The sequence below is a fragment of the Chiloscyllium plagiosum genome, unplaced genomic scaffold (genome assembly GCF_037043375.1).
Source record: "Chiloscyllium plagiosum isolate Xiang-an unplaced genomic scaffold, Cpla_swu_hap1 HiC_scaffold_14, whole genome shotgun sequence".
In the NCBI taxonomy this organism is placed as follows: domain Eukaryota; kingdom Metazoa; phylum Chordata; class Chondrichthyes; order Orectolobiformes; family Hemiscylliidae; genus Chiloscyllium; species Chiloscyllium plagiosum.
The window spans coordinates 11,545,416-11,558,732 of record NW_028270152.1 but is presented as its reverse complement, the minus strand read 5'-3'; the positions used below and the strand labels follow the sequence as shown (position 1 = coordinate 11,558,732).

Genomic DNA, 13,317 nt, shown 5'->3' with positions numbered 1-13,317 from the left:
GCTCTTGGACTTGATGTAGAGATCTATATAGAAAGGAGCGTCTGGTGGTCTGCTCCTGTGTGTGGGGGAAGAGGGCAGAGCACGACTTATCATCATGGAACACAGTCTCACAGTGACCTTAATGGGATGGCATTCGCTGGGCTATTCTGTGACAATCATGTCGTATCTCTCAGGTAAGTGTCCAGGACCGTGACTGAGAAACAGTCAGAAGCCAGGTATGGCCAGTCATGGTCTGTGTTGGCTGTCTCTGGTTGGTCTGACCAGGGAAGAGCTCCCTCACAAAGCAGGTAGGATCCAGTGGGGGGCTGTATGTCACAGGGCCAGGTGCTGAAGGATGGGATTGGACCATATTTTCAACGTATTCCTGATGAAGGGCTTTTGCCCAAAATGTCGATTTTCCTGAACCTCGAGTGCTGCCTGACTGGCTGTGCTTTTCCAGCACCACACTCTTGGCCATTTTCTCAACACACTTGCAAAGACATACATTGTCAACATTCAACCAGCAAACAAGCCAGCTTGTTCCTTTATCTGTGAGCACAGAGATATTTTAACCAACCTGCCCATTATGACACCTGTCTGGCACAGGTGACACTTGAACTGGGCCAGAGTTAGGGGCAATACCACTGCTATTCGAGTCTGTTCCATGCTACAGAATACTTTGATTCTCTCCATCTAGATATTTCTAATTACTCTGTACAAGGATGTTATGACACATCTCTGGAGCAAGTGGGACTTGAACGCAGGTCTCCTGGCTCAGAGATAAGAGCACTACCACTGCATCACAAGAGCCCAAAGGAAAAGACCTACATATAATGTCGAAACCCTGGCCCCTTTTAGGTCTTAGACCCTCTCCCAGCTATTTCGTGTGACGGACTGTTACAGCACAGTTAAGTCCCCTATAATTGCCCACCACCTGAATATAATTAATATCCTAGTGTGCTCTAATGGTGCAGGTGATAGTGTCCCTACCTCTGAGCCAGGAGGACCAGGTTCCCCTGCTCCACAGGTGTGCTATAACATCTCTGAATAGGTTAATTAGAAAATATCTGTGTGCAATGAAGCAAAACTCATGAAATGAATTTAGTAAGACTCCAGTGAATACTCTCCCTCAGATGCAACAAGTTGATTTTTAGAGGGTGGGGTTAACGCTGCTTGACAATCATAACTGAGTCAAACCCACCTACTGGCGCCTCGTCACGTTAGAAACATGACTCGGTCGAGTGCTCCCTTCTCCACGTGAACCGGTGCTACCTACAAATCTATAGTGATAGTTTCACTTGATCTCAACATCAGGTCATAGACAGAGAACACAGGGGGCTAACACCTTCAACATATTGTCTAGCTATCACCATTGTTAACAGCTAACCCGAGAATGCAACTTTAATAAAAAAGGTTTTGTGATTTACACATGAAAGAAGTGAAACTATCACTGTATTCTAACAGATGAAAGGCTTAACAGACAATCAATTTTTCAATGTATAATTTCATTTATATCACACTGCAAATTTTTGCTATAAATTCTGTGTTAGGATTGAGCCCTCCACAATCACCTGATGAAGGAGCGTCGCTCCGAAAGCTAGCATGCTTCCAATTAAACCTGTTGGACAATAACCTGATGTTGTGTGATTTTTAACTTTTTACATCGCTTGGGGCACAGTGGTTTTTTGAAGGCGCCTCACTGACAATATTTCAAAAGCATTGAATGGAGGCTGTCCCAGTGACACTCCCGTGATTGAATAGTAATCAGTGGAATCAAGCGCACTGACTTCCTCGGAGGGAGCAATTGATCTTTTTTTCCCAGTCATTTATTTTCCCGAACACTGTCTCCATCAAGTGGCGATGAAGGGACAGGATTACGATGGTGGTGTGTGTCAGTTTGCTGGCACGTTTCCCGAGGTTGTGGGGACGTGTGATATAAAAAATGCGAGCTTTTCCCTCTCCTTTCCTGTTTCGTAAATCCTATTCTCTTGTTCCTCTACAGGGAAGGCGATCAATTTTGTCCTGGATTACGTATTCCAGCAGGCAGCTGGGAAACGCCCCGGTGTCCCAGCCTTGCTGGTCTTGGTGACGGATGGGCGCTCTGATGATGGAGTTACAGAGGCTGTCAGGAGGGCAGAGGCTGCAGGTATTTGCCTGCATTCCACACCTCTCCCATTCCGAGGAGAGATTTCCCGTGAGGTGGAATGGTGCACTTATTCTGGTCGAAGTGAGGTGGAGTTGGGGGGACAGGGTGTTGACGGGGAGGGAGCAGAAAATATCGAAAATGCAGAGGGTTTACTGGGATTGCATCCCCAGGAGCAGCGTGCCCAGAGTTGGACGTAGTTGTTTGTGGGATCTCACTGTGCGTTCATCAACCGACGTGTTTTTCAAGATTGTGAGATGTGCGATATAAAAAAAAATCTCAGTGTACACACAGCGACTAGTGAACAAGGAACAGGAACATACCACCTGCCAAATCTGGGGCCTTTCACACTCTCAAGAACAAGATGCAAAGGGACTTATAGGGACAAAAAAGTTCAGGTTATTGGATGGCTCTTTCAAATGGCTAGCACAAGGAAGATTGGCCAAAGGATTCACCTCTGTGCTGTATGATGTCAGGATTTGCACATTTTGCCATGGTCGCCCATTTAAGACAGAGAATGAGGAGGAATCTCATCTCTCAGAGGGTTGTGAACCTCTGGAATTCTCTGCCACTGAGGGTTGGCAAGTCTGGCTCATTAAGTATGTTCAAGGCTGAGACAGATCAAGGGTTATGAGGAGAAAGCAAGAAAATGGAATTGAGGATTATCAGATCAGCCATGAATGGCAGAGGAGATGCGAAGGGCTGAATGGCCTACTTCTACTCCAATGTCTCGTGGTGATTCTATAAGATGGTCCAAGTGCATAGAAACACTGCTATCTCTGATCTCACTATTACATTTCACATTATACAACTCTGTTTGTATATTGTCATTCCCCTGCTGACACAGTGCTGGAGTTATGGCGGTGTCAAGGTAATGTCACTGGAGGCCTGTCATCCAGAAATCTAGCCTGACCGACTGGGACAGGGGTTCAAATCTCACTGGTGAATCTGATAAATAGCTTGCAGTGATATACCGCTTGTTTAAATACGTTTGTAACTATTACTCCTTGTTCAGATTAGATCCCCTACAGTATGGAAACAGGCCCTTCAGCACAACAAGTCCACACCACCCCTCCGAAGAGTAACGCACCTAGACCCATTCCCCTAAATTTACCCCTGACTAATGCACCCTAACACTATGGGCAATTTAGCACGGCCAATTCATGTGGCCTGCACATCTTTGGGTTGTGGGAGGAAACCGGAGCACCTGGAGGAAGCCCAAACAGACACGAGGAGAATGTGCAAATTCCAAACAGACAGTCACACGAGGCTGGAATCAAAGCCATGTCCCTGGCACTGAGAGGCAGCAGTGCTAACCACTGAGCCACTATGCCACCCCAATTTGTTGTTAAAACCCCATCAGGTTTGAAAATGTCCTTTACTCTTTGAGCTTTCTCTCTCATTCAACAGGATTGTGGCTGATCCTCTATCTCAATGCCATATTCTTGCTCTCTCCTGATCCCTCTCGATGTTCTTATTATCTAAATATTTACCGATTTATTGAATGTGTTCAGTGTCTGGGCCTCTATGGCCTTCTATGGTATACAGTTCCTCAGGTTTCATACATTTTGAATGTAGTATCTTCCTCAGCGCAGTCCTAAATAGTCTCCACCTGTCAGAAAACTCCTTTACGAAAGAACATCTGCTGTCCTTACCTGGTCTGGCCTACATGTGACTCCAGACCCACAGCAAATGTGATTGTCTTCCAGCTGCCTTCAGGAATGGATTAGCGAGCCTTTCAGTTCATGGGCGACAAATTTCGGTCTTTGCAAACAATTCTTCAAGTTCCTCTCCATTTTACACAGGAATAAGTTCATTATGATCATGAGTTGGATGACCAGCCATGATCATACTGAATGATTGGACAAAGGGGCTGAATGGCCTACCCCTCCTCCTAATTTCTACGTTTCAATGAAAAACGTTACAGGCTAATTGCTTTCGAAACTGAAACTGGATGTTGGTGATGTGCGGGTCAGGCAAATTGGGCAATTTAGCATGGCCATAGTGTTGAGTAATTTAGTCAGGGGTAAATACAGGGTAATGGAATGGGTTTAGGTGGGTTACTCTTTGGAGGGTCGGTGTGGACTTGTTGGGCCAAATGGCCTGTTTCCATACTGTAGGGAATCTAATCACTAAGGGAAAAAAAAAGCTGGTCAGAGATTGGTTATGTCAAGTGCAATGTTAGTCCTTCATCTGGGAGTTTGCTGGTCAATAAATTTGGGATTGGTGGGAACGCAATGGGTGGGATAGGAGGTCCACAAGACATTTCTTAGAGTTGCCACATTGTGCTGGGCAGGAAGGTCTTTTACCTTCTCTCATAAAGGGACGGAGTCAAAGCACACACTGATGTAGGTTTACATACTAACCCGTCACTGTCCTGAATTGGAGAATGTAGCTCAAACAGCACCAGCCAGCATCAAACATGGCTGACCATGAAACTCTCCCATTCCTACTGCCTCTCATTGGTATGTGTTGAAGGGAATCACAAGTTGGAACTCAACTTGCCAGCTATGTTATGAACATGTCTTCGTTCATAGGCTTGTACAATTCTTACACTGCGGAAGAAGGCCATTTGACCCGAGTCCACACTGACCCTCCGAAGAGCATCCTATCCAGACCAACCCCCTACCCTACTCCTGTAACCCTGCATTTACCATGGTTAATCCACCTTACCTGCACACTCTGGGGCAATTTAGCATGGCCAATCCACCTAACCTACACATCTTTAGACTGTGGGAGGAAACCAGAGCATCCGGAGGAAACTCGCACAGACACAGGCAGAATGTGCAAACTCCACACAGACAGTTGCTTGAGGCTGGAATGGAACCCAGGTCGTTGGTGCTGTGAGGCAGCAATACTAAGCACTGAGCCACTGTGCCACCCAATTCATGGTGAGTGATGCCATTCCAGAATGCCTGACTCAAAGGCAGTGACGCTACCCATTGTGTCACAAGATCTCCACGAGGAGAGGATGTTCATGAGATTGTGAAAAGCTCAGTGGTTGGTAGGAAGTGCATGGCTGAGAGGGAAACTTCACATAATGGTGGATGTGTGGCATTATCCTGGGAAGGAGGAACACTAAACAAAACTAACTATCCGAATAATCTTTGTATTGATGCTAGGCATCCATCTGTTCGCTGTTGGAATTGGTCACGCGGATGTTAATGAACTGCGGAGAATCGTTACTGGCAGAGACACCAACAACATTGTCTACGCAGAGAACGTTGACTCACTCAGTCAGTTTGAAGGGGCTCTGGCCAACATAATCTGCATTGCCGCTAGCAGACCAGGGGTGAGTGAGAGCCAATCATAGCCGAAAGTGCTGGAGACACTCAGCAGATCTGGCAGCAGCTATGGAGAGAGAGAGAGAGAGCAGGGTTAATGTTTTGAGTGAAGTGAGCCTTCGTCAGAAATGATGGATCCTTTCCCCTCCACAGATGCTGCCAGATCTGCTGAGTTTCTCCAGCAATTTCCCTTCTTGTTTGTTTCAGATGTCCAGCGCCCGCAGTTCTTTGTATTATTTTTATGGGAGAGCCATTCTATCCATTTGGCAATGTAACTGCGCTCCTCAATCGTGCTCTCTCTGCTTTTCCTTCACTTGAAGTTTCTTTGCAAATCCCCAACTCAAATGGCTGTACCAATGGAGACTATACTTCATGCTGCTTGGATCTTTAGGTCTGGAATTCCTTCCTTCAACTCTCTTCTCTTTCTTCTCCTTTCATCCTTCCTGGACCTGGCTTAATCCTATGGTGTGGAAGCAAACCACTTGGCCCATTGAGTCCACACTGACCCTCCGAAGAGCATCCCACCCTGCAATTCCAATGGTTAACCCATCTAGTCTGCACATCCCTACACTCCATGGGTAACTTAGCATGGCCAATCCACCTTAACCCCGCACATCTTTGGACTGTGGGAGGAAACTGGAGCACCCGGAGGAAACCCACGCAGGCACGAGGAGAATGTGCAAACTGTATACAGGTAGAGGAATCGAATCAGGTCCCTGGCGCTGTGAGGCAGCAGTGCTAACCATTTACCCAATAGCCCTCCAAGATGCCTGTCTGCTGTGTTATTGTAAATTGTTACCATTGTAATCATCATCTTGAATTTTTAATCATCAAACTGAACGTGCCTCAATGCTGAAGCTTGTTTTTGATTTTTATCCTTCCAGACATCGACACCACACCATTGTGTTACCCAGTGCCCTCAGGTAGGCCTTGCATAATCCTTCCTTCCTTTTGAACGAACTTTCCTAACTGTCTAGTCCTAATAAGGTCACAATCTCATCGAATGCTGTATCAGAGAAAGAGACCATTGGGCCCATCAAGGCCATGCCATCTCTCTTCCAGAGCAATCCACCTGGTGGTGCTGCCTGGCCTTTTCCTATAACAGTGGAGAAATCCAAAGGCGTATACATCTGTAATTGAAGCAGTTGGTTTTGATTTTGCACAGTAATGAAAGTCTGGTGTTTTATTGCAGGGTGAGAAAGGGGAACCAGGAAGAGATGTAAGTATCACATTCACCCTATAAATGGAAATTCTTGGACAGAATTAGGCATGATTACAAAACGCGAATCAATGTTTACTCCTCTGTGTTTACTCCTTTGCTTTTCAACTATTTCCACCTGAATTAATTTATTCTTTATTTGTATAGCTTGTTATGCTATATAAAGGCAAAGCATTGGTATGGGGTTATTAAGAACTAGAAGAATTTGAGGGTAAAATGGAAATTAAACAATACACATGCCCCGAATGTAAGAGGCTGTTGTTAGTCTGAGCAGGAATATTGCACCTAAATAGTTAACGCTGGGTTTGGTTTGTTGCAGGGTCATCCTGGATTGCCAGGTCCACAGGGTCCGCCAGGTCCAATCGGACCACCAGGGATCCCGGGAACTGTAGATGGAGGGCACAGAGGGCCAAAGGGCGAGAAAGGAGATCCGGTGAGTACCAAACCCACAACCTGTCCAAATGCCTTTGCCCGGAGTTTGGGAAGCCACTGTCTTAAGGGATTGATGGAATTAGGTCCTCAGACAGCAGCTTCCAAACCCATGACCACTTCCATCGAGAAGGACAAGGGCAGTAGATACATGGGAACTCCATTCCTGAAGAAGGGCTCATTCGATTCTCCTGCTCCTTGGATGCTGCCTGACCTGCTGCGCTTTTCCAGCAACACATTTTCAGCTCTGATCTTCAGCATCTGCAGTCCTCACTTTCTCCCACATGGGAACTCCACCCCCTGCAAGTTCCCCTCCACTCACCATCCTGACTTGGAAACATATCGCCGCTCCCTCACAGTCGTTGGGTCAAAATCCTGGAACTCCCTCCCTAAGGGCATTGTGGGTCAACCTACAAGTGGACTGCAGTGATTCAAGAAGGCAGCTCACCCCCACCTCTCAAGGAGCAACTAGGGATGGGCTATCAATGCTGGCCAGCCAGCGACGCCCAAGTCCCACCAATGAACGAAGACAAAGGTCATGGGTCAAGAGCCCAGAGGCAAAATGCTGTAGATTCCCTGTTCCTGTGAGCAGCTCTGTGACACGTGGAATGTATTTGATTTCCAGGGATACCCAGGAAGAGATGGCCAACCGGGAACGCCAGGCAGGACTGGACACACCGGCTCGACAGGACAGCCAGTAAGTAATTAGTGAACCGACTAAATGCCAACACAGTGTCAGCATGGAGATATTTGTCTGTGGAGTGGGAATGCTGGGTTGGAGAGGGGCTTGGTGTTTGCACTCAGCTTAGCGTCTGTTGTTAAAAAGAAATGTCCACCTGGTTCATGAGGAAAACTGCTGTCCTGACCCTGTCTGGGACCACACGTGACTCCAGTCCCACTGCAGTAAAGCTGACTCATACCTGCTGACTAAAAAAAGCCCCTGAAATCCTGTCAGTTGTACTCAAGATGGCATTGCAGCTGGGCCTGCAGGGCCGACCTGATCTCCCAGTCACTACCCATTTCAATTCCCCCAACCACTCTCTTTCCGACATGACCATTCTTGGCCTTCTCTATTGCCACAATAATCCACAGCGCAAACTGAAGGAATAACACCTCATCTTCCGTATGGGAAGGGGACAGCCCGGAGGACTCAACATTGAGTTCTCCAATTTCAAATAACCTCCCTTCCCATTCTCCCGACTCCTTTCCTAGCCCCCCCCCCCCCGCCCATTTCTTTCTACTGCTCCCTGCCACCAACTGGATTCCTTCCTCCCATTGACCAACTAGGTCGTACCCTCTGCCTGTCTTCACCTATCCCCACTTCACCACCCTGCCCTTGCCACCCCCTTTATCTGCAGCTCCCCCTACACCCACCCCCAGTCCTAAAGACGGGTCACACCCGAAACATCGACTTCTTCCCCACCTGATGCTGCCTGGCTTGGTGTGTTTTTCCAGCCTCCTGCTTGTCTATTTTGTACTCAAGATGGCGGCTGACCACCACCCTCTCAGGGGCAATTGGAGGATGGACAATAAATGATGCCTTCCTAACTGTGCCCTCATCCTGCAAATAAATGTGAAACAAATCAGACAATTTATCTCCCAAACCTTCACCTGTGTGAGATTCCGTTGCGTTACTTTGCGAAAGAGCAGGAGGTTTCTCTCCAATGGCACGATCAATGTTTATCATTTAACCAACATTGTTAAATGGCTGATTTGGTCACCTATCTCAATTTGATTTGTCAGTTTAGAATTAGAATTAGCATTATTGTCCACACATGAGTACAGTGAAAAGTTGACAAGTTGCCACTTACAGCACCATCTTGGGTACCTTGGGTCCAGATCCTTCAGCACAAATTCTTCGGAAAACATCTGAAAAATAAAGAAATAAAAAGTCCGACATTACAGATCTATGTGCAATCTCAGGTACAAAACTACGAAATCATAGGAATAAATTAGAAAAACCAAGAAATAAAAATTTCAGAACAGCAGTCCTTCCAACCCCAGTCCATGTCGACACCTAGTCTCTGTCCATGATGGGTTTCACTTCATGGCTGTCTAGGTGTGGACGCTGCGTTGGATATTGGATCTTGCTGTGCATAAATTGACTGGCCCATCTTTTGCACTGTGATGTTGACTGCTTTTGAAGAAAGTATTTGATTGACTGTTAAACTCTTTGGAACATTCTAAGACTGTGAAAGGCCTTAGATAAATCTAAAATCTTCCTTATTTTGTTTCTCAAGAGTCACTGGTGTGGGCAGCAGGGATTGCATTTCTCCCAGGTTTGACTGTTAAAAGAAATCACGTATTTGGGTGTTTGTGTCTGGGAAGAAGTGATGAAAACTAGTGTCTGAGTCTCTACAGATGAAACAAATCAAGAGGCACTATGTTGTATCACGTTGTCATGACACCATAGTAGTCTTCATTTGCATTTCACTCAGATAAACACATTTTTATTGAAGAGTTTTCTTAGTTCACATTGTGTTGTGTTTTTTTTTGTAGGGGAGTCAAGGGTCCCCAGGATTGAGAGGAGAGAGGGTAAGTGCACGCTATAACAGCAGGTCTTTGTGAATCTACCTTTCTTCAGTTTACGTCCCTCAATAGAATTTTCTCCCATGGATTCTCTTCAAAATTATGACAATCCATTTGATAATGTAACCTTGAATCATAGATCCGCTACAGTATAGAAACAGGTCATCCAACCCATTCAAACAGCATCCCACCTAACCTCACCCTGCCACCTGGTCCTTCTTGGACACCCCCCACCCGTCCCCTCCTGGATCTCTCCATCTCTGTTTCCGGCGACTGACTCAACACAGACATCTACCGACTCCCACAGCTACCTGGACTACACCTCCTCCCACCCCCCCTCCTGTAAAAACACTACCCCTTACTCCCAATTCCTCCGTCTCCAAAGCATCTGCTCCCAGGAGGACCAGTTCCACTCCAGAACATCCTAGGTGGCCTCCTTCTTCAAAGACCATGTGGTCAGCGATGCCCTCCAACGCATCTCCTCCACTTCCTGCACCTCCGCCCTTGAACCCCACCCTCCCAATATAACAAGGACAGAACCCCACCGGTCCTCACCTTCCATCCCATCAACTTTCGGGTACAATGCATCATCCTCCGCCATTTCTGCCACTTACAGTCAGACCCCAGCACCAGAGAAATATTTCCCTCCCCACTCCTATCTGCGTTCTGCAGAGACCATTCCCTCCGCAACTCCCTCATTAGGTCCACGCTCCCACCAACCCACACCCCACTCCTGACACCTTCCCTTGCTGCCATAAGAAGTGCAAAGCCTCCATGCACACCTCCATCCATGGCCCTGTAGGATCCTTCCACATCCAAACACCTCATCTACTGTGTCCATTGCTCTCGATGTGGTCTCCTCTACATTGGGGAGTGAGGACGCCAACTTGCAGAATGTTTCAGGGAACATCCCTGGGACACACACATTAAACAACCCCATCTCCCTGCAGCTGAACACTTCAACTCCCCCACCCACTCCGCCAAGGACATACAAGTCCTGGGCCGCCTCCATCGCCAAATTCTAGCCACCCGACACCTGGAAGAAGAACGCCTTATCTTTCACCTTGGAACCCTCCAACCACACGGGATCAATATCGATTTTACCAGTTTCCTCATTTCCACTCCCTCTACCTTATCCCAGGTCCAACCCTCCAACTCAGGGCAGCCTCACTCCCCAATGTAGAGGAGACCACATCGAGAGCAATGGACACAGTAGATGAGGTGTTTGGATGTGGAAGGATCCTACGGGGCCATGGATGGAGGCTTTGCATTTCTTGTGGGTGGCACGGTGGCACAGTGGTTAGACGCCAGAGTTAATGTTTTAGAGCCTGAGATCCGGGTTCAATTCCCGCCTCAGGCGACTGACTGTGTGGAGTTTGCACATTCTCCCCGTGTCTGCGTGGGTTTCCTCCGGGTGCTCCGGTTTCCTCCCACAGGCCAAAGATGTGCAGGTCAGGTGAATTGGCCATGCTAAATTGCCCATAGTGTTAGGTAAGGGGTAAATGTAGGGGTAGGGGTATGGGTGGTTTGCGCTTCGGCGGGGCGGTGTGGACTTGTTGGGCCGAAGGGCCTGTTTCCACACTGTAAAGTAATCTAATCTAATCTAATATAAACTCAGCAGCACCCCCTTGACCTGTCCGACCTGTCCAACTTCCTTCCCACCTATCGGCTCCACCTTCCATCTGAGCTATTGCCATCACCTCCTACCTTCATCTACCTATTGCAGGGCAAATTTGCAAACTCCACACAGACAGTCACCCAAGGCTGGAATTTAACCTGGGTCCCTGGCGCTGTGAGGCAGCAGTGCTAACCACTGAGCCACCATGCTGTCCTGCTCTTTAAGCTTTCAGTGTGAAGTGATCCCCTCCTCTCTGTTAGTAAGTGAACTGCCTCAAACGGTGTTGAGTTCTCCAACCCCAGGTTTGATTGCCTGCCAACCAATGTGGATGTGCCTGAGCTGGGACAGGTGAGACACTTGGAGGTTCTGCCATCCCCTCAGCCCTGTCCCAGCATCCAGTTGTTCAGAGACAGGTCACAGTCCTCCATGTCCAGGAAAGGACCAGCCCCACTGAGAGAGCAGCACCATTCTCTGAAACTGGTTTAGAATGTGGCACCTTTAACCTGAGGATCCTTCATGACAGAAAAGCAAATATTCTCCCATTTTCCACCAAAAGAGGAACTTCAGCTCCTCAGCACCCAATCTCTGTTGACCTCTGTGCTCATAGAGATAGTCTATAGTGTAAGTGGGTAGTCTCTGTACCTTTTGAGTTTGGAGTTCCTAGGTGAAAGTCCCACTGCAGGAGAGGGAAGGTGTGTTCATAACGTGGCCAAAGCATGTTGGCTATCAATGTCTGCACCCTTCTGACACACAGCAGCATAGGTGGTAAGAACAAGTGGGTTTCCGAGTCAACCATGTGATACAAAGGAAATTGGATCACTATCTCAACCTCCTGATTGGAATGTGGATAGATTAGATTCCCCTACAGCCCAACAAGTCCACACCGACCCTCCGAGGAGTAACCCACCCAGACCCATTTCCCTCTGACTAATGCACCTAACGCAATGGGCAATTTAGCATGGCCAATTCACCTGGCACATCTTTGGACTGTGGGAGGAAACCCACGCAGACACGGGGAGAACGTGCAAACTCCACACTGAGAGTCGCCCGAGGCTGGAATCGAACCTGGGCCCTGGCGCTGTGAGCCACCGGGCTGATATTACTATAACTTTCTGAATGAGCTGGAAGACACCACCAGAGGCTGTGTAACAAGCCTCACCATATAATTATAGGGTGAATGGGGAGAGTTCTCCCAGGTGTCTCAGTGAACAGTATTAAGAGCCCAGTCATCATCCCTTTACTTTTGTGGGAGCTTTCTGTGTGCACGCTACCTAGAGCAATTTTTACAGTAACTCATTCCACAAAGATACTTTTAAAAAAAACCTGCAGATGCTGGAAATCAGAAACAGCTGGCAAAACAGCACCTGGCAGCATCTGTTGAGAGATAAATCAGAGTTAACATCTCAGGCTCTGAAACATTAACTCTGGCGTCTCTCCACAAATGCTGCCAGACCTGCTGAACTTCTCCAACTACTTCTGATTTTTTTTAGTGAAGATATTTGATTGGCTTAGGGTAAATGTTTGGACTGTCTTGAGTTTGTAAACGGCGAGCTTTTTTAAAAACTAACTGGTACCCGATCTGTATGGGGCCTGTGGTCTAGACTGCAAGAGGATACTGGTCACTGTTGATGTTAAAGTATTAGTTTCTTGTCACAGGGGGAGTCTGGAACACCAGGACGAGTCGGGCCTCCAGGTCAAAAGGGAGAAAAGGTCTGTAAACATTCCTCCTTTAAAAGCGCATAGAGAAACATAAATAAATGAATGAGCAAACAGACATGTGAATTAGAGTTTGTGAAGGGGCCATTCGGCCCTTCGATCCTGATCTGAATCTGGGATTTTATTTAACCTGAGTATGTAATAATGCTTTCAGATTAATATTAAAGCATTGGAGAGGCCAGGGTGATGGATAACAGAGGAAATATGCTCTGTAGCAAGGTTAGATTCAAAGAACCCCTACAGTGCAGGAGTAGGCCACACCAAGCTCTGAAGAACATCCCACCCAAACCCAGCCCTTCCACCCTGTGTTTCACATGGCTAACCCATCTAACCTACACATCCCTGGACACTATGGGGTGATTTAGCATGGCCAATCCACCCTAACCTGCACATCTTTGGA

The 13,317-nt window shown here is 47.3% G+C and overlaps 1 protein-coding gene across 1 annotated transcript in view; it reads left to right on the top strand.

Annotated features, from left to right (window-relative positions):
* Nucleotides 1-13,317, top strand: part of LOC122559238 (collagen alpha-1(VII) chain-like) — a 247,948-nt gene that overhangs the window by 183,342 nt on the left and 51,289 nt on the right. The window contains exons 31-38 of the mRNA XM_087994572.1: nt 1,982-2,125; nt 5,245-5,414; nt 6,291-6,329; nt 6,599-6,625; nt 6,945-7,058; nt 7,680-7,751; nt 9,554-9,589; nt 12,858-12,911. Coding sequence (XP_087850698.1) covers nt 1,982-2,125; nt 5,245-5,414; nt 6,291-6,329; nt 6,599-6,625; nt 6,945-7,058; nt 7,680-7,751; nt 9,554-9,589; nt 12,858-12,911 — 656 coding nt within the window. The remainder of the gene's footprint in view (nt 1-1,981; nt 2,126-5,244; nt 5,415-6,290; nt 6,330-6,598; nt 6,626-6,944; nt 7,059-7,679; nt 7,752-9,553; nt 9,590-12,857; nt 12,912-13,317) is intronic.